This window comes from Kogia breviceps, chromosome 12 (genome assembly GCF_026419965.1).
Source record: "Kogia breviceps isolate mKogBre1 chromosome 12, mKogBre1 haplotype 1, whole genome shotgun sequence".
NCBI classification, from domain to species: Eukaryota; Metazoa; Chordata; class Mammalia; order Artiodactyla; family Physeteridae; genus Kogia; species Kogia breviceps.
Genome location: NC_081321.1, coordinates 93,294,550 through 93,319,698, shown reverse-complemented (window position 1 = coordinate 93,319,698; position 25,149 = coordinate 93,294,550). Strand labels below are relative to the sequence as shown.

At 59.3% G+C, this 25,149-nt stretch overlaps 2 protein-coding genes, 1 long non-coding RNA gene and 1 pseudogene across 9 annotated transcripts in view; 2 read left to right on the top strand and 2 right to left on the bottom strand.

Moving 5' to 3' along the window:
- The window catches only part of PICK1 (protein interacting with PRKCA 1), a 78,078-nt gene extending 66,492 nt beyond the window's left edge, over window positions 1-11,586 (bottom strand). For 5 of the 6 annotated variants that reach the window (XM_067010186.1, XM_067010189.1, XM_059080195.2 and 2 more), the window contains exon 1: window positions 11,368-11,586. The gene's annotated coding sequence lies outside the window, so the exon portion shown is untranslated. The remainder of the gene's footprint in view (window positions 1-11,367) is intronic. The other variant, XM_067010187.1, reaches the window with a different exon arrangement.
- Window positions 6,442-6,992, top strand: LOC136792301 (uncharacterized). Its single transcript, XR_010835941.1, has 3 exons — window positions 6,442-6,515; window positions 6,758-6,839; window positions 6,918-6,992. It is a non-coding gene; the product is annotated as an uncharacterized lncRNA (long non-coding RNA).
- Window positions 10,623-13,903, bottom strand: LOC131767288 (uncharacterized; annotated as a pseudogene).
- SOX10 (SRY-box transcription factor 10) lies at window positions 13,115-23,368 on the top strand. Of its 2 annotated transcripts, XM_067010191.1 has the most exons (5): window positions 13,115-13,326; window positions 13,442-13,476; window positions 13,824-14,335; window positions 18,845-19,113; window positions 21,447-23,368. In XM_067010191.1, the coding sequence occupies exons 3-5, from the start codon at window positions 13,902-13,904 to the stop codon at window positions 22,148-22,150; spliced, it is 1,407 nt and encodes a 468-aa protein (XP_066866292.1). In that variant the 5' UTR covers window positions 13,115-13,326; window positions 13,442-13,476; window positions 13,824-13,901; the 3' UTR covers window positions 22,151-23,368. The 2 variants fall into 2 exon arrangements, with proteins under 2 accessions (XP_066866292.1, XP_058936184.1); XM_059080201.2 differs by lacking the exon at window positions 13,442-13,476 and having other exon boundaries at window positions 13,181-13,326.
- Window positions 23,369-25,149: the final 1,781 nt, after the last annotated feature.

Genomic DNA, 25,149 nt, shown 5'->3' with positions numbered 1-25,149 from the left:
GATGTCTCGGAGGCCTGCAGGGCCTCACCCACGGGCTACGGCCGAGGCTGACACAGAGAGGGGAGGCCGAGGCCTGTGGTGGCCCAGTGCCTACCACAAGCACACAGCTGAAGGCGCCTGCTGTCACCAGACAGGAATGTGTCTTGAGCTGGACCTGGAGCCAGGACACTGGACCCTGCGACAGAGGGTACAAGTCAGCAGCCCAGGCTGGCAGTCCGCAGCCTGGGGCCTGTTTCCAGAGGGAACACCGGGGACCCTTAGGCAAACAGGGACTCAGACTGGGGGCGCCCAGGAGAGCAAACCCGATGGCCCGCCCTGACAGGCCCATAGCCCAGGCTGAGTTCCAGGCCTCAGGGAAGACAGTCACGTGGGGATGGAGGGTGCAGCCATTCTGGGAAAGAGGGAAGACAGGAGGAGGAGACCCTTGGTGAGGGAATGACGGGACGGGGTCTCCATCCCGAGTGGGGCAGGGGAACATCTGTGACGAAAAGCCAGACTCCCATCTTAGGGCCATGGACCCACCCGCCAGGGTGGGCTTCTGTTCCCAGCCGGACCCTGATGCCCTTCCTCTGACATCTCTGCCTCAGGCCCCTCCCCCCACCCCCACCCCAACTCTTTTACTCTCTCTCTCTCTCTCTCTCTCTCTTGCATTCCTCTGGGAGCCGATCAGGGCTTGAATGACACCCCAGATGACTCTTTGCTATTAATTCCCACACAGAGAATGGGCCCCTTGTTCTCCTCTCCCGGAGGAATAGCCGTGGCCAAAGCCATCCCAAGAGCTCCTGACTTAACCCTTCTCCTGGCCGCTCCTCTGCATGTCCCCACACCCAGGGCCATGGGGCCAGCAGGGGATGAGGTGCAGAGACGGCATCTAGGAGAAACAGGGGCCCCTCCAGCCCCAGCTCCTGGAATGAAGTCCCCACGATGGGAGGGTAGGGCCATCCTAACCTTCCTGGGGGAGCCTGACCCCAGCTCCTCGCCTGAGGCTCTCGCCAGACCCTGGTGGCCAGAAGGCCTCTCCCCGAAGTGTGGTACGCCCAGAATCTACAGCCTTCCCCCCGAGCCAGCCTGATGTCTCTGGCCCCCTGAGAGGCTCCTACAAGGGGCAGCTGGGAGGCTTGGACCCGTGGCCCCGCCCTGGCCCCGAAGGGGTTAACAGGACCAGAGGCCCGACACCACCTGTCCGGGCAGGTCACTGAGGAGAGACAAGAGGTGCCCGTGGCCTCTTTTGATCCTCTGAGCCTGGAGGACAGGGAGGAACTGGCCTGTTGAGTCAAAACCCACCATCTCTTCACTCCCTGTCCTCCCCCCCACTCCCACCAGCTTAGACAATGAGACTAGGAAGAGCTTCACGGGCCATCGAGGCCAGCCCCTCATTGCTCAGATGGGGAAACTGAGGCCCAGAAGGGAGAGAGCATGGCCCCCGTCCCTCCGCAAGTCTGTAGCACAGCCCTGTCCCCAGGTCCCTGGCTTCTGGACCAAGACACTGTCTCCTTCCCCATCCCGCCTCCGTTTCCACGTTCCACCCTCCCCCTGCTGCTGTCCAAGTGCTGCGGGCCTGCTGTGCGACCTTGAGCAAATCATCTTGGCCCTCTGGGCGCTGGAAAACGCATGCACAAAGGGAACCCAAAGACCTGCTCTGCCACCACTACCTGCAACTTCTGCCTCTTGCCCCAGAATAAGGTACAGATCCTTGGGTCTGACTGAATGAGGACCGTCCCAGGGAGGCTTGAACTCATCCTCCGGCCTCATCTCCTGCCTGTCCCCAACCCAGACGCGGTGCCGTGGGAGCACGGGGCAGGGGGTAGGGGTGGGGCGGAGGTTAGGCCTCAGAGGCTGCGGCAGTGATGCTGGAAATAGAAAGAGGGAGACGAGGTGCCGGCCCAGGCCCGAGGGAGCAACAGGCGGACCAGGGCATGGCAGTGGAGCAGGCAAGGTGGCCTGGGGTGAAGCAAGCTGGAAAGGTGGGCTGGGGCCAGGTGGGGAGGACCCCGAAGGTCGGGACAGGAAGCCCAGCACCCTCGGCCCCGAGAGCTGCTCTGCAGCGTTCGTTCGCACAAATCTCGGTCTCTCTAAGTCGCCTCTCCCCACCTCTCTCATTTTCCCAGGGCTCTCCACTCCCTGGCAGCCTCCCCAGACTTCCCGGTAGACAGCGATAGGGCAGGTGAGAGATGGTAGGGGGGTGAGCCAGAGATATAGAGAGAAACAGAGAGGTAGAGACAGACAGAAAGATGAGATTCTGAGAGCAGACCCAGAGGCTGGAGAGAGAGCGTGAAGACAGAGACAACTCCGGCCAGGGGCAGAGAGGGCAGGAAAGGGAAGGACACCAAGACAGAACCACCGACTGCAGAGTCAAAATGACGGAGCTTCCCCGAGGGGGCGGGCTGTGGATACAAAGAAGAAAAGTGGAAGTGATGGAGAGAGAGAAGGAAGTCAAGGCAGAGAGAAAAACAAGGCCGTGGACAAGAGGCGGGGACAGAAGAGGAAAAGGGAGAAAGCGGAGGTCAGTAGGAAGAAGAGGGGTGGACGAAATGGGGGCAGCCCTGGCTGCGCTGCTCAGGCCCCTCCCAGGCTCCTCTGCGTTTCCAGCAGGTCCACACAGCCCCCATGGGCCCCTGCAGCCTGCACACCTACAGTGCTCCAGCGCCACGCAGGAGGACTCGGCCATTGGCTTTGGAGGGCCCAAGCCGAGCCTCTCAGGACACAGCAGGCAGGAGGGCACCATGGAAGTCCAGAGGGGCGGCCTGCCCAAGAGGCTGGAGATTTGAGGCTGAGCATGGGGGTCTTAGAGACCATCTCTTCCAGTAGTTCCCCCACCAGCTGCAGCATAATCACAGTGGAACTTTCAAAAAGAAATCCCACCCAAATCTACGACTTGGAATAAGACCTAGGAATCATTATTTCAACAAACTCTCCAATGAGCTTGCAGCGACGCCAGGTTTGGACCACACTGACAGATGAGGAGGATGCTGGTGGCCAGAGAGGGGCTGTGCCCCACCCAAGGTCACACCACAGTTCCCTGCAGAGCCGGGCCTCACAGTGAGGCCTCCCAGGTCCCAGCCCGGGGTCACAGGGCGGTCTGCACAGTGCCAGGCACACAGGAAGGGCTTAAGTGGGCAGTGCCCTCTCCCTTTCCCTCTGCCCCTCTAGCCTCAAGGCTCTGGATCCAACTCTCCAGGGGGAGCCAGGGCAGTCGCCATCCTGAGACCCAGAAATCAAATGGGGGAGAGGAAGGCATTGGGCCAGAATGGGATTTCTATCCCCCATTTCCCTGCCCCCGTCCCCCTAGTGCCAAGGCCTGGGGCTGCCAGCTCTAGCCAGAGGTGGGGGTGGAGGGTGGGGCAGGAGGGAGGGGGAGAAGACCCGGGTGCTTCCTGTCCCCCAGCCTCCCCCCCCCACACACACACAGCCTCCACTCTTTCCCTCAGCCTCCTTGGGCTCAGGGCTGGGTCCCCTGGGGCGGTGGTGTCTGAAGCTGACAGATCTGCCCTGTCCTTCCTGCCTGCTGGGGGAAGGGGTGGAGCTGGCTGGGAAAGTGGCTCAGATGCCCCATCCCCTCCTCTCCTTCCCTACGTCCTCAGGGGCTTGGTGTCCCACCTCCAGGCGCCCCGCGTTCCAGAAGGAGGAAGAGCGCTGGACTGGGATGCAAGACACTTGCCTCCATCACACGAGAGACCCTAGGCAAGTCTCCTCCTCTGACCCTCAGCCTCTCTCCTCTCATCACCTCTCCAGCCCTCCCCCCACCCATCCTCCGCATGAGGCTGTTTGTTCACTCATTCACTCATTCATTCATTCATTCATTCATTTCCCGGGCACCTCTGGTGTGCCAGGCACTCAGCTGATCACCAGGGGTTCATGAAGCTGACATCCTTGTGGGAGGAGACACAATGAATAAATAATCTCAGGAATTCCCTGGAGGTCCAGTGGTTAGGACTCTGCGCTCTCACTGCCGAGGGCCCAGGTTTGATCCCTGGCCGGGGAACTAATACCCCATAAGCCGTGGCACAGACCAAAAAAAAAAAAAAACAGAAAGAAGAAGAAGAACTAATCTCACAATAAATATATAATCATAAGTTGCAGTGAGTGCTCGAAAGGAAAAGTCCAGGGGGCTGTCAGAAAGAAGAACTGACACTGGAGGATTGGGGTGGTGACTCTGCAGACCTTTAGGCTGAGCCCAAAGGAGAAGCCAATGAGGTGATGGTGGAAGCGCATTCAGTGGAGGGAGAGCATTCATGGGGCCTCAGAGGCCTGAGTTTAGGGAGGTGGAGGGTGGCCACTCTGGCTGGAGTCTGGGGGTGAGAGTGGGGCCAGGTCGTGCCAGACCAGGCTAAAGATTGTGGATTTTGACCCTAGGAGCCACGAGAAGGAAACATTTATTTGATCCATCTGCAATCTGAGGTTTTATTCCCCTACAGGCATGTGTGTCTGCAGCATCTATGTGCATTAGAACAAATGGGTGAATGGCTGACCATGGAGAGTGAACTGAGGGTCCTGCCCGCAAAGCGCTAATAGGATGCTGTGACGCACGCAGGCCAGCGGACAGGCTCTCTGGGGAGAGGAGACGTGGGGCGGGGCTGTCAGCGGGTTCTCTCCCTGGTCAATGAGATTCAACTAGCACTCACTGAGCACCTGCTCTATGCTCACATGCCCAGACCCTTAGCAGCTGCCTCAGGGAGACAAAACCAGACACGAGCATTTTCTTATAGCACCCTGAAACCCCTGACAGTAAATCTGAAAGCGCCGCCAGATATCTCAGAGGCCAACTCCTGCATTGTACAGATGAAGGAATGAGAGACCCCAGAGAAGGTGGCTGACCTGCCCGACGTCACACAGCAAGAGTGGAGAGACCTTGGCAGAGTCGGGAGCAGCTCCTCCCACTGCACCTGCCAAAGCTGAGGCACGGAGACTTTCGCTCAGGGTTCTAGCCCCAGGACAGGAGATCTTCAAACGCCGACTTCTCAACCTGCCACCTGGACACCAAATCCCCGTGCCTGGCAGCCTCAAGGATGTATGACACTTTCTGCTTGCATCAGAGCACCCCCCAGGGCTGGGCCGAGTCCCGCGCTCTTATTGCAGTAAGTACAACTCTCGCCCCTAGAAAAGGAAGAGATTTTCCTGGGTGCATTATATCCACGGCATTATTTTACCTGACACGACCTGGAAAATGCTAAGCATCGGCCTGCAGTTGAGATGAGTAGAGAAGGCAATGACCAAAAGGCTCGCCTTTTGTCCCAGGCACTGTGCTACGCACCTGCCTTTCCTTGTTTCTTTCACCTTTGCATTCCCATGAGGCAGGCAGTGTTATCCTCATTTCACAGATGAGTCAATTGAGGCGCACGAAGATTACAGGACTGGCGCGAGCCCACCGCCGGTTAGCGGGGCAAGGACTGGATTCGAACCCCGGTCTCTCTGGCTCTGGGTCTCAGGCTTATCATCACTCGGCTCCTTTTTTTCATTATAAAGTGACATCGACGAAGGATAAAGTAATCTCCTTGTGGGGAGGCTGTCCTTCAAGCTCACACAAACACTAGAATCCCACTGGATCACCCATTTTCACTTTCAGGGAACAGAGGTAACCTTGCGAGAGCAGGGATGCACTCACAGCACCAGCCTCGAATGGGCATCCTTGGCTCCATTTGCACCCAGCCCAGTCCCCTGCCATTTGGCATCCACAGCCTGGTCCTGCGCGACGCCGTGGATGACAGAGAGAAAGGACAGGGAATCCAGGACGGGAACACTCGGGTTTTTCCAGTCACCTCCTAAACTGGGAAATCTGCATAAGCCCCTCCCCACGAGCTGCCCAGCTGCCGCTCAGAGCAGCAGCCCCCTCCAGGGACAACACCAAGAGTCCCATCGGATCAAGGCCCCCCTCAGCCCCCCTCACCCAGCCTTTCTTTCCTCCACCATCACCACTCTCTTCCTCCTCACTCAAGTCTGCCTAACAGGTGTGTGGGAAAGTCCGAATGAATGAATCAACTCCCAGTTCGTCCGCAAGCTCCCTGAACACAAGCTGAGCGCTCGCGTCTCTTTATTACCTCACAGACAGCAGAGGGTGGGTCTTCAGGAAACCTGGGGCAGAAAGTCCCGATCTCAGCCAATCACTTCCCTTTCTGCTTTTGTTTAGTGGGATGATGAACCTGCCCTGCCGATGGGAGAACATCTAATAACAGCACTTGGACGGGACAAGAAGCAGTGACTTCTATCAAACCCAAGGTCAACCGACAGCCACCCTTTGAGGCAGATCCCCGAGATGCTAATAACAATAGCTGCCATTTACTGAGCCCCATAATGTGCCAGGCACTGTCCGAAGTGTTTACACACATTATCTGGTTTAATCCTCACCCTGACTTGGAAGGAAACTGAGATTCAGAGGCATTAAGGCATTTGCCAAGGACACACAGCTAGTGAGTGGGCGGGGCTGCCAGGATTCAAACCCTGAGCTGCCGGACTCAAGAGCATCACGCCTCGCTGTCTGTGTTTGTGCACCTTCCGTGCGCCAGGCACTGTGGAGGCAGGTGAGAAAGACTCAGCTCACAGACCCCCACCCCCGCAGGCACAGTGTCCTGCTGGAAAGGTCACGGAGTCAGGACACAGGGGAGGCTCCATGCCTCGGCCAACAGGCAAGGCGTCCTGTGGGCAGGGCATGGGGGTGGTGGAGCTCTGTGCTGACACCGAGGCGAGTGAGGAATTGAGGACCATGCCCTAAGGGACACCCAGGCTCCTCACGGGAGCACCCCACCTTCTTCTTGACTCTTAGGGGAAAGGAAGGAGGACAGAAAAGGACCAGAGTCCGAGGAAAGGCATGAGGAGAAGAAGGATGAGGAGGAAGAGGAGTTGGGGTAAGTATTTTAAACAAAGATCCATTTCCTGGGGCTTCCCTGGTGGCGCAGTGGTTAAGGATCCGCCTGCCAATGCAGGGGACGTGGGTTCGAGCCCTGGTCCGGGAAGATCCCATGTGCCGCGGAGCAACTAAGCCCGTGCACCACAACAAGAGAAGCCACCACGATGAGAAGCCCGCGCACCGCAACGAAGAGTAGCCCCTGCTTGCCGCAACTAGAGAAAACCTGCGTGCAGCAACAAAAACCCGCACGCAGCAACGAAGACCTGACGCAGACAAAAATAAATAAATTAAACAAACAAACAAGGATCCCTTTCTTAACTGCAGCAGTTAGAACTTCTAACACCCTCAAAGGCCCTGCATCTTTAAAAAGAAAAAGTGGAAAGCAGTATTTCCCAAACTTACTAGAACTTGTCGTCTCTTGATGACGGCAGCATCAAGAGATGCTGATCTATGTCTAAGGAACACCAAGTGCCCTGTGGCAGCACCTTGGAAACACTGGGTCAGGCATTGGCCTCTTGCTTTTTTTTTTTTCATGTATTTCTTTATTTATTTATTTTTGGCAGCGTTGGGTCTTCGTTACTGCGCGCGGGCTTTCTCTGGTTGCGGCGAGCGGGGGCTACGCTCCATCGCCGTGCACGGGCTTCTCATTGTGGTGGCTTCTCTTGTTGTGGAGCGCGGGCTCTAGGTGTGCGGGCTTCAGTAGTTGTGGCTCACAGGCTCTGTAGTTGCGGCTCGCAGGAACTAGAGCACAGGCTCAGTAGTTGTGGCGCATGGGCCTAGTTGCTCCATGGCATGTGGGATCTTCCCGGACCAGGGCTCGAACCAGTGTTCACTGCATTGGCAGGCAGATTCTTAACCACTGCGCCACCAGGGAAGCCCTGGCCTCTTGTTTTGAAATAAAATTCACGGGCTATTGAATGTGGAAATGCCCTCGGAGATAACCTAGCCTGCCTCTCATTTTATAGATTAGGAAACTGAGGCCTAGAGAGGGAAGGAGGCGACAGAGGCAACACAGGACCCCCACAGCCCAGCTGGGACTTGACCTCCCTCACCCCGGTTTGGCCATGGAGGACCTCAGCCGTGCCAGGGTTCTGGGTTTCCATGCAGGTCTCTCTCATCAAACTCTGAGCTCCTCAAAGCCAGGTCTGGTCTCCACCACCTCCCTACCCCAGCTCCTGGCCCAGTGCCCTGCACAGAGGGTACATTCACAAAAGTTCACTGCAGTGTGAGAGGTTTGGGGAGACACCAGGAAGGGCTTTCCGGCAGCTGGGTTCAGATGACAGGAACGAGCAGAGACTGCTCGGGGCTTCTAAGAAGAGGGCAGAGGCCAACTGCCCTGAGGCAGCGCTGGGCACTGGCCCCGGCTTCCTTGTTCCCGGAGTGGGTGCGGTTGGGAGGGGAAGGAAGACACAGGCCCCAGGAGCTGCCTTCCTGGCGCAGGTCCTCAACCCTCAGCTTGGACCAGAAACAGGGACGGGCGAGAGCGCTTGTCGGGACAGGCCTGGAATGCTGTCCTCCCCCCCTCTCCCCCCCCCACCAGCACTCAGGCCCTCCACCTCCAGGAAGCCACTCCTGCCCACCTCAGCCTTCCTGATCTTTCTCCCCTTGGAACTCTGATGGCGACTCCATTCAGGGAAGACTCCCTGAGGTTGTGCTGGGGCCTCGAGAGGCCAAGACCAAGAGGAAGGCGTGGCCCTGCCCTCGGGGGAGCTCCCAGGAGGAAGCGGAGACCCGCCTGGATGCCAGGCTGTGCAGTGAGGAGGTGAGGCAGCTATGAAGCCATCATCCTCTCCTCCACGGGAAAGTAATACAGGAAAAGAGTTCCAACCAGGGCGTGTCCAGGAGTGCGTCCCCCGTCCCCCGAAGAGAGGGCGTCTGAGCTGGGCTGCAAGCAGTGACGAGGGGGAGGGGCAAAGCAGAGCAAGTGCAAAGGCCTGGGGGGCGGGGGCGAGGCCGTGCCTGGGGTCCAGAGGCAGTAGGGCAGTGTGATCAGAGGCTGGGCTGCGAGGGAAACTGCGGGCACCAGGCCGCGCCCTCCCATCATTAGCTGGGCGAGCTCGGGCTCATCCCTGGACGTCTCTGTGCCTCAGTTTCCTTCCTAGAAGGAGAATAATGACAGCACATACTCAGAGAGTTGTTGAGACTCCAGGGACAGAGGGGCCTGGAGCTGGGCCGGCCCACAGGGATGCTGTGGAAGTGTGGGCCTTTGCTGTTGAGGGGCACAGCAGGAGAGGCCTACCCATGAGGAGGTTATCACACGCTGCCCTGGTCTGATGCTGGGATTCAACAGGCAGATTACACACTCCTGAGGCTAAGCCACAGTGGCTGCTCTGTGAATACGTGTGCACTTGAACTGAAGTCAGCATTCCCCACCTCCCGGTCCCTAAACTACTTTTTCTAACTACCATTTATTGAGCACTTACTCCACACCAAATGCATAAGTGTGTGTGTTCTTTTTTTTTTTTAATTTCGCCTCGCTGCATGGGGTGGGATCTTAGTTCCCCAAACAGGGATCAAAGCCCGGCCCCAGCAGTGAAAGGGCCGAGTCCTAACCACTGGACCACGAGGGACTTCTCTGTGTATTCTTATTTAATTCTCCCATCCACTTGGGATACGGTGATATATAAAATCATCAACACTTTATACATGCAAAAACCAAGTCCTGAGAGGTTAACAGCATAATCCACCCAAGGCCATGTGGATACCAGTGGCAGGATTTCCTGACTCCAAGACCAGTGCTGTTTCCACTGCACCCGAACCCAGAAGCACACACCTGTCCAGAGGTGGGGGAGCTCCCACCAACCCCCCCATACACTCACCCAGACTAAGCTTTTGTCTCAGTCAGTATTGTACCCCTGACCCTGACCTGTGCCCCTCAGCCCTCCCCCTTTCCAATGCACAGCCCCTCCCCTGCCACACCCCACAATTCCCTGCACACCCCAGGGTCACTGCAGTTCTGGCCTCCAGCTCTGGGGTCCAGAGCCCAGCACCCTCCCCTCTCCCTGGAGATTTTGGGTCCTGCAAAGGGTCACGGCCGCCTCGGGGTTCCAGGGACCCCAGTGAGGGAAAGCAAGGCCTCCCAGAGAGCTTCAAAAAGGAAACATGTCTGGATGCCATGCCCAGAAATTCAGAATTAGCCAGTCTGCAGGGGATCCAGGCTTCAATGTCTCTTTAAGACTCCACAGCGACCCTAACGTGGAGTGGAGCAAGATTTAGAAGCGGTACTCAAGGCGGTTGCTGGACGGCCTGGCCCACGCAGGTCTCACCCCCACGGTGCCTAGAGGTGGGAAAGTGCCTTCCCTGCTCGGCCCTGGCTCGGCTGAACAGGAGATTTCCCCATCTCACCTGGGGGTGCTCTGAGAGGCAGGCCAGGCGAGATGATCATCACCCCAGGGGACAGATGAGCGACTGGGACCCAGGACGGGGAGCCAAGGGTAGGCCTTCCACGAAGCAGGACCAGTGCCCCAAGAAGAGGACGCGGGGAGCTAAGGGGTTAAGGGTCACGGCGAAGCCGAAGCAGCTCCCCAGGCAGGGGCATCAGCGGGCTTTGGGCTTTACGTTTGATTGACAGAATTTCATTTGCTCTCCTCCTCTCAGGGGCCCATCTGAGGAGTAAATCTGGGACCAGCTTCACAGAGCCCAGGTTGGATCGCAGAGAAACCCTGATACTCCCGAAAGGCCTCTCTCTGCCCAGGGAAGGAAGCCTGAACCTCACCATTATACTCTCATGTTGGGCCCTCCCTGCTGGGGAGAGAGAACAGGCCAGAGAGTCCACCAGGCATCACACCTCACCCGGAATGGGCAGGTGGGATTCGGGGTGTGGCAAGGGGGTCACCGGCATCCTTGGGGAAGGGGCAGGAATGAGGGGGGAAAAGGACCCCTCCCACCCGGGCGCTGGCCAGCAGGTTGTTCTGTCAAGGGCAGAGGCACCCGTGTCCTCATCCAGGAGCCCTCCCCCTCTCCAAACTCCCTGCTCTCCAGGGATGAATATGGATCCTTCACCTTCCCCTGCTGGAGAAAGCTGGGCCCCAGGGGCCTGCAACAGATGGAGGGGACCAGAGTTGCCCGCATGGTGGGCCGTGTGCTCACAGCACGGGGTCCCCCACCCACACACAGCCTTGGGCATCTCACGGCACTGTACCCCTGCCCGCCTGCAGGCCAACCTGCCTCATCCACCACCTCTCAGCAGAGAGCCCACACAGCACTGTGGAAACAGGAAGAGAGGGACAGAGACAGAGAGACAGAGGGAAGGGAAGAGAGAGGCCCCTTCTGTCCCGCGTGGCCTTTCTGCAGACCCAGAGCACCCACTGCCACCCCCACCCCCATCCTGGCACAGCTGGGCCAAGGAGGGAAGGGGAGGAGGCAGGGAGTCGAAAGGGGAGCTGTGGGACCCCACACCTGGCTCCCTACCCTCCACAGCCACCCCTCCCTGCCCCAGGGGGTCTCAGGCCAAGTCACAGACGCCACAGGCACCACACCTCCTCGAGAGGAGGAACCGAGGGCCGGAAGGATGCGCGGGGACCCACCGGGACCGAGAGATGGCGGGCAGGCGGGCAGCGGGCAGCAGCGCGGGGCTCGGAGGCTGCCGAGGGTCGCCAGACACGACCGGCTGGAGGCTCGTCCCTCTGTCCCTCTGTCCGTCCAGGGCGGCTCCTCTCTGGGCGGTTCTGAGGCCAGGCGGGCGCTGTTAAAAAGCTTTTTATGTGTGTGTGTGTTAATCACATGATTGCCGTTCACCTGTATTTCGAACAAAGACAGCTCACTGTTTCAAGGCCCCGAACAAGAGTCTGGGCACAGGGAAGAGAAGGGAGGCGGGGGGGGGGGGGCGGGGGGGGCGGGGGGGAGGAGGGTTGGCAGCGCCGGGGGTGGCGTCGAGGAAAACTGGGGGGAGATTGTCCAAGGCCGGCGAGCGACAGAAAGAGAAAACCCTTATCAAACTCCTAATTCACTGGGCTCCGAGGGCCCAGACACACTGGCCCGATTGTCTGGCTGGTTGTGTGTGTGCGCGAGCGTGTGTGCACGCGCGTGCGCGTGCGCGCACGCGCGCGCTGCAGTGTCCGCTCCTCCCGCCCCCAACATGCCTTCGCCTCGTGTGACTACCTCATTGTGCCCCACTGCGCACCCTCCAGCCCCTTGGCCTTTCCCAAGCATGAGGCCTTGCCTAGGCCCCCTTCCCAGGCCCGCTCCCCACGGGACTCCCTTGGGGTGGGCCTGGGGCCCCGCCCAGCTGCCGAGGAGCTCAGAACCATCCACGGTCGCCAGTGCGGCCCAGGCTCCGTGTGGCCTCCACACACACCCTCACCTCTGCCTCAACACCAGCCTTTTGAGAAGAGAGAGGGGCTGCGATCTTTGAGGAGAGGCCTGGGAAGGCCTTAGATGATGAGCAGGACAGAAACACGGAGGGGTCACCCTGCTGGGGAGGGGGCTGAGGGGAGAAGTGAGCAGTGAGGAGGAAGAGAGAGGCAGGGCAACCCCCCACTCTTTCTCGGGGGGCGGGGAGGACATCATGATAACCAGGATCGGGGCTCACCCTACCAGCGTGGAGGGAGTTGGGTGCCAGGAAGTGGGGCCCCAGAAGCCTTTCAGACCTACTTGAAGAGGACCCCAGCCCAGCTCACGCCCAGCCTCCTGCACATGTTAGTCCTGTCTCTCCACCTTGAGCCAGCCCAGCCCTTGCGGTGCGGGGTGTCCAGTGAGAGGGGACCAGGGGTCAAGCTGGGGCATCTGCACTGGGCGGGGGGGGGGGTGTGCAGCTTCTCCCCGCCTCATCAGGTACGGACCTGCAATCTTCCTCTCTTTCTGTTTAAGGTGACAAAGAGAGGGCAGCCCGGGTGCGGGCAGGAGGTGGGGTGACACAGGCTAGCGCTCAACGAGAGGTCTTAAGTGAAGCGACACAGGCCAGCGCCCCACACGTGACACAGGCTTCACCTGCCTTCTCCTCATTCCTCCCCAGTCCTCTGCCAACTGCCCATCCCTCCACCTGAGGCAGAGGTGGGGGGTCCCAGTTGAGCCCAATTTTCCTTCAAGCTACAGGTCGTGACCCTGCCCACCTGCATCCATTGGCTTTCCTGGCCTGACCACCCCGCTCCTACACCTCCCAGGATGGGCCTGGGGCAGCGGCGCAGGGAGCGGGAGTGGGGGGGCCTGGCGGAGGAGCCCTGAGTGTTGGGGATGAAGGAAAGCGCTGGAGGCTCCACCTTCTGCCCTTCCCTCCCTCCCCTCCCCCTCCCCCTCTCCCCCTCCTTCCTTCCCCAGCCCTCGGCAGCAGCTCAGCGCTCAGTCAGTCTCAGGCTGTCCGGCCAGGGTGGTTGGTGGTGAGGATTCAGGCTCCGTCCTGACAAGGCCGTGGCCTGAAGCTCAGGGCCCCCAGCCCCTCCCTCCCAGCCCACCAGCGTCCCCCACCCAGCCCCGAGCTGGACCGCACACCTTGGGACACGGTTTTCCACTTCTTAAGGACGAGCCCCAGACTGGAGGAGAGGTCCGAGGTGAGTGAGTGCGCAGCCGCTCCTCCCTTCCGGGGCCCAGGCCTGGGACCCTGCGGTGGGGCGTGGGGTGGCGAGAGGCTGACACCCGCATCTGCCCCCCACCCACCTCCTCCAGGCACCGTCGGGGCAGGCGGAAGGGAAGAAGGAAAGGTGAGAGAAAAGGTGGGAAATTCCAGGAGCCAGGATTAGAGCAGAATAAAGAGTCCGTTTTTCTTCCTTTCCATCAACAAACCTCCACCCAAGAGGAGGTTTTAAAAAAAAAAAAAACCAAACCCACCCACACCAAGAGACGGTTGGGACCAGGTGGCGGGAAGACACGGAGGAGGGAGCTAGGAGGCCGAGCCAGGGTCTGGCATGTGCGCGGGGCCCAGGGTCTGTGGTGGGTTTAGGGGGAGCCGGGCAGACGCCACCTCGGGGCTGTGCCTGCGTCGCGTCCCGCGCCGCGCCGCCGTCGGGGCTGCGCGCACGCCTCCCATCGCACCCGCCTTCCCGTCCAGGTGGGCGTTGGACTCTTCGCGAGGACCCCGGCGGCGGGCCCCGGGGAGGCGGCCGAGGCGGCGGCGGCCGGGGGCGACATGGCGGAGGAGCAGGACCTGTCCGAGGTGGAGCTGAGCCCCGTGGGCTCCGAGGAGCCGCGCTGCCTGTCCCCGGGGAGCGCGCCCTCCCTGGGGCCCGACGGCGGCGGTGGAGGCGGAGGATCGGGCCTGCGAGCCAGCCCGGGGCCCGGCGAGCTGGGCAAGGTCAAAAAGGAGCAGCAGGACGGCGAGGCGGACGATGACAAGTTCCCCGTGTGCATTCGCGAGGCAGTCAGCCAGGTGCTCAGCGGCTACGACTGGACACTGGTGCCCATGCCCGTGCGCGTCAACGGCGCCAGCAAGAGCAAGCCGCACGTCAAGCGGCCCATGAACGCCTTCATGGTGTGGGCGCAGGCAGCGCGCAGGAAGCTGGCGGACCAGTACCCGCACCTGCATAACGCCGAGCTCAGCAAGACGCTGGGCAAGCTCTGGAGGTGAGCGCCCCCGACCCGCCTCCGGGGAGCTCCCGCGGGCCCTCTACCTGCGGGTGGATTCGGGCTAGACGGGCACTGCCTGAGCCTTTCTCCTGGGGCAGCCACCGCCTTGATGGTGGGACTGGAAGGCCAGCTGGGTGCATCGGACCCGCCCTTCCCCCAGTACCCCTTTGTAGTTGCGCTCGCTCGCTCGGATCTCCAGCGGCCTAGGCCCGGCTCCCCAGCCGGGGCAGCGGGCTGGAAGGCGCCCCCTCGCGGTTGGAATTCTGTCGGTGGCAGGCGCTCGGGCCTGGGTTTTTTGGGGCAAGAGTGAAGGCGGAAGGGAGGGAAGGCTGGTGGAGGACTCCGCACCACAGGGCTCCACTAACCCTTCCTACAGGCAAGCCACTCAAGGGTGCCACTGCCGCCGGTCAGGGGGGTTCGGGGGAAACGCTTGGGAAAGAACTGAAGGCCAGGCTGGAGAGGCAGGGAAACTGAGGCAGCCAGGTGGAGGGCTGGGGGAGTGAGATGGGGGGGGAGGCAGACAAGGAATTCAGATCCGGGTTTTTGAAAGGGTGAGGGATGGAGAACTGCTGAGGACAAATCGGCCACTGCAGGATCTTTTCCTACCCCAGCTGCCTTCTCTGTGCCCTTCTGACCACCCCTCCTTCAGGCCGGGGGCTTCTTATTCCCCCAGGGAAGGGGACACATGGAAAGAAGCCTCCCCCTCCCACCCGGCCCCAGAGCTGCCAGGCCCGTCTCTTCCCCTCCCTCCCTCTCCCAGTCCAGGCGCCATCTTCTTTTCCAGGGCCCCACCCAGCAGTGAGTAACCTCCTACCCCTCCAGCCCTGGACCTGAGAGCCCTGGCCAGGAGGAAACGTTGGTGCCTTGCCTCCCCAGGGTCCCTCAGAGTCCCAGGTTCTCTGGAAGCAGCCCAAATCTCTGGGGAAAACATCCCTGGAGGAGGAAGTCGGCCTCACCCCAGGTCTGGGGCTTAGGCTGGCCCCTTGGGAATATGTTGTTGACCAGGGAAACCCCGCCCCCCAAGAAGTCCTGGGCAGCTCAGAACGAGAGCGAGGGCTCCAGAAGATGTGCGTCTGCAGAGGTTACCTGATTCCCCACTGGACTGCCCAAGAGATAGGCCCAGGGAGGCAAAGGGACCCCCAAGGCCATGTAACAGCTTGTGGCAGAGCCAGGGCCAGAACCGAGGCCTCCTGACTCTCCGTCCACTGGTCTTCCCACACACCATCCTTGGTGACAGAAGTGGGTCACGCGTCCACCCTAAGACACAGTCAGGAGGTTGTGAGGGTGAGGGCGGAGGAGAGCAGGAGGGAGGAGCGTCTGAGCTGCAGAAGGTTCGGGCTTCATCAGAGGAGCCTGCCACCCTCCTGCTGCTGCCCTCCCTGGCCGGCCCCAGCACAGTGGAGAGTGGCCTAGAAGGCCAAAGGCTTATGAAGGTGGTGGAAGGAGCAGGAGGGCCCCCAGGGGACCTAGAGGAATCCCCATCCAGCCCCCTGGCCGCGTCCTTGGCCCTGTGTTTGCTAAAGGCCTGGTGCTCCTTCCCCTCGCGCTCTCAGCGCCCTGCTCACCCCAGCAGGCGCTGGGCTCAGTGGCCAACCTGCTGCACGGGCTCAGAGGGTCTATCCCTGCCCAGGAGCAGAGGTCAGAGCTAGCTCCTCTGCCCAAGGTCCATCCACACTGTGGCAGGGCTCAGCCAGGCCAGTACCCTTGGTGCCATGGGACCGAGAAGAGCAAGTGAGAGACAGACAACCAGGAGGGAGACAGGCAGACAAAACAGGCCCTGGGGACCACAAGCAGACCACAGTGTGAGCCCAGTGAGGGCATCAAAGCAAGGATGGACACCCTGCTTCTCCCCCGTGCCATTGCCAAGGATTTAAAATTGGACCCTCTATTGTCCCTGTCTGCCCCTGCTCCCTTAGCCCAGAACTCCAGGCATGGGCTCCCTCAGAAGGACTTGTTCCTGGCCGCCACTCAAGCTGTGCGCACAGGGGCCCAGGGTGCCCCCCAGGGGCCAACCTGGGGTGGGGCGATCAGGAAAGCAGGCACTGCTTACTCAGGACCCAACCCCAGACAATAGCAAGGATCAAAGGCTACGCCAACAGGGGGCGGGCTACCTAGATCCTGGGTGGGGGCCCCAGGAATCATCTGTATATGCGGTGGGCTGGCCAGTCTCTCCAGGGGCTCCTCCTGAAATCCGCCCCCCGGGCCCAGGCTCATGGCTCCCAGGCTGTCAGGAAGGGGTATGGTTATCTGGGCAGAACTGGAAATCAGGGGCCCTATACCTGAGGAGAGAGAGACATGCATACAGACTGTGTGGGGTGCTGGACGGGGGTTGGGGTCAGACACACCAGTGCCCAGGTCCTGGCTCCTAAGTGGCTGGGGGAGCGCCAACAGTCACGCTAACCTTCGGTGCCCGCCTGGGAAAGGACGGTTCCATGTTGCTCATGTGGTGCTGGGGGTGACCTGCCTGGAGAGAATCATTACAGCAGGCTGGAGCCTCTCCTGACCCCCAGGTCCTCCCCATCCCTATTCCAGACCTTGGAGACCCAGAGGTGAAGTGAAGTGCAGATGAGTATGAGGTTTGTAGCTAGAGCTGTGGTGACCGAGGGCTGGCGCTGGAGTCAAGATTAAGTTTGGGATTGGGTTTACGTGGTGGGGCAGGGCCAGTTTGGGGTCGGGAGAGAGCCTGAACAGAGCCGAGATGGAAGGTCTGGGTGCGGCTGGGTGGTTTCGGGGTGAGGTTAGCATTGGGCTAAAGCTGGCCATCCCCCCACCCCGCCCCCGGGTTAGATTTCTATCGAGGTTAGGGTACCGCTGGGAACTAGCATGGGACGTGCCAATGGGAGGCAGTGTTGGAACCTTCCCTCTCTTCTGACCTGTGCCCTGGCTTCGTGCCCCCTGCCATTTTCTTGCTGATTCACATCCGGTTGCCAGCTGGACAGAGGGCACAGGGAAGGTTTGGGGTGGGAGAGGGAGTGCAGTGTCCCCAGCCATCCTGGGAGCCTCTGTGCCGGGGCCACAGCTGGCTGAGGCGCCCTCACATGCGGCTTCTTCTCCTCTCACCACACACACACCTTTGGGCCTGCCCCACCTACTCTCCCGGGCTGGCTCGGGTGGGGCGGTGGGCACAGTTCGGTTGAAGAAGGCTGCATCCCACCCCCTCACTCCTGAGGCCTTGGTCTGGCGTCTCCATCCCATCACTCAGCTAGAGGGACCCTTGGTGAAAGTTGCACTACAGCTGGGCCGGGTGGCCTAGGGGGAGGGCAGCCAGGGGAGGCTAAGCTGCAGAGGAATGCCGCTGCCCGCTAGGAGGTGCCTGGTATGACCACCCCCTCCCATCCTGGGCAGGGAGGGCTCAGCCTTCTGCTGACTGGGTGAAGAGGGCGCCCACTGGCGGGGGGGCGCGGGCAGCCGGAGAGAGAGGCCCTTTGGGCCAAAGGACAGAGCTGCTCCCACAGAGTCCCTTATGTCTCGGAGTCTGAGTCTATGTTCTTTCCCCTGAGCCCCTCTTTGAGGTACCCCATCCTGCCCTCCTCACCCTGGAGAAGCCAATTCCTGAACTCCCCCCGCCCCAGCCCTGGCCTGAGGCTGGAGTACCCCTGCCTGAAGTGGGCAGGGGTACTGTCTTCAGGGGCTGCCTTCCATTGGCTGGGCTTGGACTGGGGAGAAGGTCTGTCTACCCCTGTCCAGGGTCTCAGAAGAGAGTCTAGCTTCCTTTACCCTCTGTCACCCCCTTGGACAAGGAGATCTGATCTCCCCCAGGAGGCAGTGGCCCCTACATAGTAAGAACACTCACATCCTGCCCCCTAGGCCCCGCCACACTGGGATTCACAAAAATCTGGATTCTAGAGTTGAGGGGTTCCATGCCGGGTCCTCCTGTCCACCCACCCCACAAGCAGCATGAGAATTGCACCTGTTTCTCAAGGTAGCAGTCCCCCATCCCCAGGTCTGGTGCACAGTGCTTCACAGCCATTACCTTAGCCAATCCCACACCTGGTGAAGTAGGTATTATCATCACTGTTTTATAGGTGAAGAAACTAAGGCTCAGAGAAGTGACTTGCCCACGGTCACACAGCTAATCAGTAGCAGACACTGGGCTCTTCCTCCTCACCGTGCTGCTTCTGATTGCACACCTCCAGTCCCCGGGAGCTCACCCCCTAACGAGGCAGCCAGCGCCACTTGCAGACAGCTTTGACGACGAGAAAGATTTTCCCTTCCTTGAACTGAAGGAAGCTCTATGCCTCTTGTAAGCTCTATTCTAACTCCATCCTCAGGGGCTGCCAGGAGCAGCAGGCTGATGCCTCTCTCAGACTCCAGCCCCCGAGAGATTTGGGGCAGAGATCACTGCCCTCTGAGGCTGTGGTGCCTCGGGCTCACATCCTCCAGTCCATAAGTCAAACGGCACAGCCCCCTGCCCGCTGGGCTCCCCGTCCCGGGGCCTCATTTCTTCCAGGGCAGACACTCATGATGTCTCCCCCTCTGCTGCCTCCCCCAACCACCCCACCCCAGGCTGCTGAACGAGAGTGACAAGCGCCCCTTCATTGAGGAGGCCGAGCGGCTCCGGATGCAGCACAAGAAGGATCACCCAGATTACAAGTACCAGCCGCGGAGGCGGAAGAACGGGAAGGCGGCCCAGGGAGAGTCAGAGTGCCCAGGCGGGGAGGCGGAGCAGGGCAGTGCTGCTGCCATCCAGGCCCACTACAAGAGCGCCCACCTGGACCACCGGCACCCGGGCGAGGGCTCCCCGATGTCAGATGGAAACCCTGAGCACCCCTCGGGTGAGCACGGAGCTGGGAGCTTGGGTTGGGGGAGGCTGGGCGGCGGGGAGAGTCAAAGGCTGGATCGCTTGAGACCCGAGGCTCTGGGAAGGGCTTGCCGGGCTGGGTGGTTGCCCAGCTGGGGTGCAGGGGCCCAGAGGGAGCTCAGTGGGGACTCAGGTGTCAGGGGAGGCGGCTGGGCAAGAGGGCTCTGACCAGGACTGATAGAAGGGGGCACTGCTTTGGGGTGAAGAGACCAGTTAAGGAGGCCATGGAGGCCGGTGGGGGAGTTCACAAAGAAAAGTGGGACAGGACAATTCTGAGAAATGGGAGAGCAGATGAAGGGGAGATCACTGCCTCTTTCCCACCTCCCAGTCTGACGGGGGAGACACGGCATGTGACACTGAGCACGTGCCATGGACGAGCCAGACACAGGGTATCTATCCTGTTTCCTTCTCATTAATGATAATAGCAGCTAACATTAATTGAGTACCTACTGTGTGCCAGGCACACATTCAATCACTCCAAACTGTGATGAGGCAGTCACACTGCCTGGGGTCAGACCTCAGCTGTGGCAAATTACTCTCATTTTACAGAGAGAAAACTCTACAGAAAACTGAGGGTAACTTGCCGTACAGCTGAGGTCTAAGCCCAGGTGGTTTGGCTCCGGGGCCTCTGCTGGCACCACAGCTGCCTCACTTGTGCTCATAGCATACAGACACCGTGCTTGGGGTCAGGCACGTTGGCAAGTCTCGGTGAGCAGAGCTCTGCCTTCAGAAGACACACTCCGAGTACGCCTTTGTGCCAGACCTGGAAGCAGACACCAGGCATACAAACGAGAAGCCATGGTCCCTGGCCGCAGGAGCCCACTCTAGAGGGATGCAAACAACTGAATTAAGTACAGGAAGAAACAAGTGCACACAAAGCCCATGAGGGGGCATGACCTCTAGGGAGGAGTCATCGACCTGTCCACCCAGTCGGTCTCCAAAAATATCCAGCTACCCACCAGATTCTGGTGAAGGAAAGCTTCCAGAAGGAGGCCATGTCTGAGCTGCTTGGCATCACCTGTTTTACTGATAAGGAAACTGAGGAGAAGATAGGGGGTCTGCCCAGGGTCACACAGTAAGTGACAGAGCCAGGATTCAAACTCAAAGTCTAGACACTCTGGCCAGCACAGGACTCAGCATTACCTCTGGTCTGATGGAGGCACAGGCCCGCCCTCAAGGAGCGTCTGGTTTCTGAGACCATGAACATGTTCTCTGTCCGATGGGATCCTCAATCCAGCCATTCCGCCCTCACACTCCTTTGGAGATTCAGGGACACAGACGCACCAGAAGACCTTGGACCTTGTACAGAACGACGAGTTCGCTATATTACTGTGGGCCTGGGCTTTCTCTTCCCCTTCAACAGCTCAGCTACTCCTCCTCAGTGAGACCATCACACATCCCCTCATCACAGCACTTCGGATGCTGCCCTCTAGCCATGTGTGGGTCCCTGGATCTCCCCCAAGACTAGGAGCTTGTGCAGACAAGGACCCATTTGATTTACGTTTGTATCCTCTACGCCTGGCACAGTGCCTGGCACTTAGCAGTGCCCCCTAAGTGTTTGCTGAATGAATATGTGAATGAGCAAATGGACAGACAAAGGAACGGGGTAGAGCAGGTCACTTATCTCATTGCTCTCCTGAACAGGCAGGGGGAAAGCTGGAGGACCAATGCGACAGCGCAGTGTGTGATGCGAGTTGAGAGCGTGGTCGGGGGCACTGGGTCAGAGGGAAGGTTTTCTTGAATAAGGGGCACTTGAGGTGGCCTTGGGAGGACGGAGGGGGTCGGAAGTGACACATCGCTGTTCAGGGCCCAGGGCTGGAGGAGGCCCAGGCAAGCCAGCAAAAGTGATGAGGGCAGGAGAGGCCAGCAGAGGCTGAGTGTGCTTATAAGAGAACAGGCGAGCCCAGACCTACAGGCCAGACCCCATCGGGCTCAACAGTTAAGGAACAATGGGAGCAGGGAGGGAAGCTGACTTCAGCTGGTGTGAGGAAGAACTTTCCAGTGGGAAGGGCTTCGCAAAATGAAGCAGGCCTCTCCGGGAGGTGGGTGACATGTGGGAGTCCTATTTTGGTAGGAGACAGGACTCCTTCCTAAGATTGGGGAATTTCATAAATAACTGGAGAGCAACCCAAGATCATTACATAATTACATGCCACCTCGGGCTGCCCAAACATGTAAAACTTACAAGGTCATGCAGTGATCAGTCCTCAGCCTCTGGAGGCATCTTGTCTGAAAGTGAACCATCGGAACCCAGCAGCCTCTGACCTCGGTTCCTGCTTTCTCTCTCTCTGTCTCCCTACCCCGCAGGCCAGAGCCATGGCCCGCCCACCCCTCCGACCACCCCAAAGACAGAGCTGCAGTCGGGCAAGGCAGACCCCAAGCGGGATGGGCGCTCCATGGGGGAGGGCGGGAAGCCTCACATCGACTTCGGCAACGTGGACATCGGTGAGATCAGCCACGAGGTAATGTCCAACATGGAGACCTTTGATGTGGCTGAGTTGGACCAGTACCTGCCGCCCAACGGGCACCCGGGCCACGTGGGCAGCTACTCGGCAGCTGGCTACGGGCTGGGCAGCGCCCTGGCTGTGGCCAGTGGACACTCTGCCTGGATCTCCAAGCCTCCAGGTGTGGCTCTGCCCACGGTCTCGCCACCTGGTGTGGATGCCAAAGCCCAGGTGAAGACGGAGACCGCGGGGCCCCAGGGGCCCCCGCACTACACTGACCAGCCGTCCACCTCGCAGATCGCCTACACCTCCCTCAGTCTGCCCCACTACGGCTCTGCCTTCCCCTCCATCTCCCGCCCCCAGTTTGACTACTCTGACCATCAGCCCTCAGGACCCTATTATGGCCACTCAGGCCAGACCTCTGGCCTCTACTCGGCCTTCTCTTACATGGGGCCCTCACAGCGGCCCCTCTACACGGCCATCTCTGACCCCAGCCCCTCAGGGCCCCAGTCCCACAGCCCCACACACTGGGAGCAGCCAGTATATACGACGCTGTCCCGGCCTTAAAGAAGGCCCTGTCACCACCACCCTCGGCCTGCCCCTTCCCCCAGCCCTCGCGCCCTGTTCCTCGCCCATCTCAGGCCCGGTGGCGGCTGTGGAGGCAGCTGCAGAGGCTGACAGCTGAGGGAAGGCCTTCTGTCTGGCCCACTGCCTTTGATGACCCCACCCCGTCCTATCCAGACTCCAGCCCAGGCACAGCCCTGGGCTACTCGGCTGGGCAGAGGAGAAGGAGGTTGCTTGTTGCCCCAGACTGAAAAACGAGGGGCTGCACCTTCCCCCCAGGAATGACCCTCGATCCCAGGATCTGAGCAGGCCCCGCTCACCCTCCTCTGGGAGGAGGGGAAGCATCCAGGGTCGGATGGGAATTGGAGGCCTTGCCACTCCTGTGCCCGTGTTTCCTCTTTCGTGGGCAATAAGGGGGCTGACATAACCCACACCACCTGCGCCACGTGCCTAAGAGCAAGGCCAACCGGAGACCTGCGTCAGGGCCTGCAGCAGGCTCTGTGTGCCCCTCGGGGGCTGAAGACAGTTCTGAATAGCCTCGAGGGAGAGGGGGTGGGGTGGGAGCTCAGAGGGAGGTCTCCTCAACCCTTCAGTGCCCCCTCCCCTCCTGAACACAGGAAGGAATTGGCACAGAGGCCCCCAGATCCAATTTCATGCCAATAACCTCATTCTTTGTCTAATGGAGAAAGAGGACCCAGGTCCTACTCCACTACAAGCTCCCAGACCTTGAGGCACATCCCAGGAGATGAGGAGGCAGGGACCCCAGGAAAGGATTCGGAGACAATTCACAGAGCCTTCCTCCCGGCTCCCCGCCAATCCCTCTCCCCTCACCAGGCTCTGTGGCCCCTGCTCTGTCAGCCCCAACTCCTTGGGCTTCCCAGAGTCATAGGCTGCTCAGGCCCAAACCCTCGGCTCCAGGGGGAGACCCAGGGCCCAGCACCCGGGTTGCTGGCAGCAGGCTGAAGACACTAAACTCCTGACATGTACATTCTGCCCTGGCCTTTTGCCCTTTGCCTCCCAATGGTATTTGAATAAAGTATGTAGCTCTGTTCTGCCCCTATTTTCCTGTTCTGCAGCCCCCCAATCCACATGTAACTCATTACTGCCCCCCCTCTTATTTATCTCAGTAGCTCCCTCTCCCCCTTCCCCTCTGCTAGGTACTCTAGCCCCTATTAACTCTGCATTAAGCATTCTACATAATAAAATTAAAGGTTCCGGTTACCTGCTTGGTAGGCCTGACCTGGCCTGTCTCTTGGTCTCTTATCCCTGTACCTGTGCTTTTTCAAACACTTTCTGAAAGTAGCTAGGGGTAGAATGCAAAGAACAGACAATCCAAAGGTCTCTTCTCCCCCAGTGCAGCAGGTTAGGACAGCTGGCACCGCAGTGGGGTCAGTTTGTGCTCAGGACTGAGGCCTCAGAGGGGAGCTCTGCCCCCAGCCCAGCGGTGCCCACACTGCAGGTGGGCCACTTGCTGACCCAGCTGGAACTCAGCGAGAGCGCCTTCTAAGCAGCCCTTTCTCGCCCAGCAGAGAGGGGGCCTTGCAAAGAATTCAAGGAACAAGTATTTGAAAGGTAGATCAGGCCTGATGTCTTGCTGTCTGCAGTCAGCAGGCCTGGTCCTTTAGGATGGGTGGATGGGCCTTCTCTCACTGTACCCTCCACTTGCCACCTCACCCAATAACACACACACACGCGCGTGCGTGCGCAAACACACACACACACACACACACACACAAACTTGTCCAACACCAGGATCTAGCCGAGTCCTCGTAGCAGCTGCCTGAGTCTAAGTGTAAACCAGGATGGCAGACGTGCCATCTAATCCTTCAGGGTTTCCTCCCCAAAAGCTCTTTCCTCAGCATAATTGCAACCTGCACTGTGGCGCCAGGTGCTCCTCCACCTCTGGGACAGGGGAAACCTCTTCCCCTCTTCCCTGTGCTCCATTGATAAGACACCTCCAATGGTTGGAAGTCCTTCCTTACACTCGGCTCATAGTAACAGTAATAGCTACCATGTACTGGGTGTTCCCTGGCCAAGTGCTTTATATCCTTCAGGCCTCTGAGGGAGTGGGTCCAATCGTTATCCCCATTTCCCAGATGGGGACCTGACACTTTGAGAGGCGGGTGCTAAGAAGTGCTGGTGCAGATTTTGAAGCCAGCTGACTCCAAAGCTTGCGCCCTTAACCATCTCTTCCACCGGCCCTACTTCCGCTTGTAATCTGAAGTGATGATGCTTTCACGGCTCCAGACCAGCAACCCCAGATCTTGTGTCTATTTCTTCTGTCTGTGGGCTCCAGCCCCTCACCTCCTAGTCAGGACCTTGGGCGGGGTAGGGGGCACCGAGAACTAGCCCAGTCCTCCCGAGTGGCCAGACTGCCGTCTGGAAGCTACGTCATGCAAGCTCTTCAGGCCACTTCGCCAAAACCGCTGGCTCCCATGAAGTGCAGCGGTTAACTACAGACCCCTGGCTCTTGTAGGTAAAACGTGCGGCCAAGTCAAACCACCTGCATACAAGTGGTTTTCTAGTGTTTTTTTGATGTTGTTGTGTTGTAGATAAATGCAGGATTTTATATTGATCTTTAACAGATTTCATCTTGTTGCATCTGACCATTTCACCACCTATATTAAATCCTTCAGAATTCTGAATCCAACTTACAGTTTTCCTGAGCTTTATGTCTAAAACTTGAATATCCTCATTCAGGTCACTAACGAAAAAAGGTTGGAATGAAGAGGGACATGCCCTGTGCACCCCACTAAAAACCTCTCCGTCCATTCTGTTATCTATACTCCTAGGGAAAGGACTGTCCAATCAATTCTGAATCTAATTTTATCACCTTGAAGTACACGTTTCTCCATCATAGCTGCACAGAAAGACTGCCTGATGCCTTGTTAAAATCAAGGTTCACTGTATCTGTGGCATTCTTCCAACCTACCAGACCAGTAACCATTGAAAAAAGAAAATTTGGTTCACTTGGTGATATTCTTAGAAACCCTATGCTAGCT

Coding starts and splice junctions, on each gene's coding strand:
- SOX10 (XM_067010191.1), top strand. CDS start 13,902: ATGGCGGAGGAGCAGGACCTGTCCGAGGTGGAGCTGAGCCCCGTGGGC. Junction 14,336..18,844: donor ACGCTGGGCAAGCTCTGGAG/GTGAGCGCCCCC, acceptor ACCCCACCCCAG/GCTGCTGAACGAGAGTGACA. Junction 19,114..21,446: donor AAACCCTGAGCACCCCTCGG/GTGAGCACGGAG, acceptor CCTACCCCGCAG/GCCAGAGCCATGGCCCGCCC.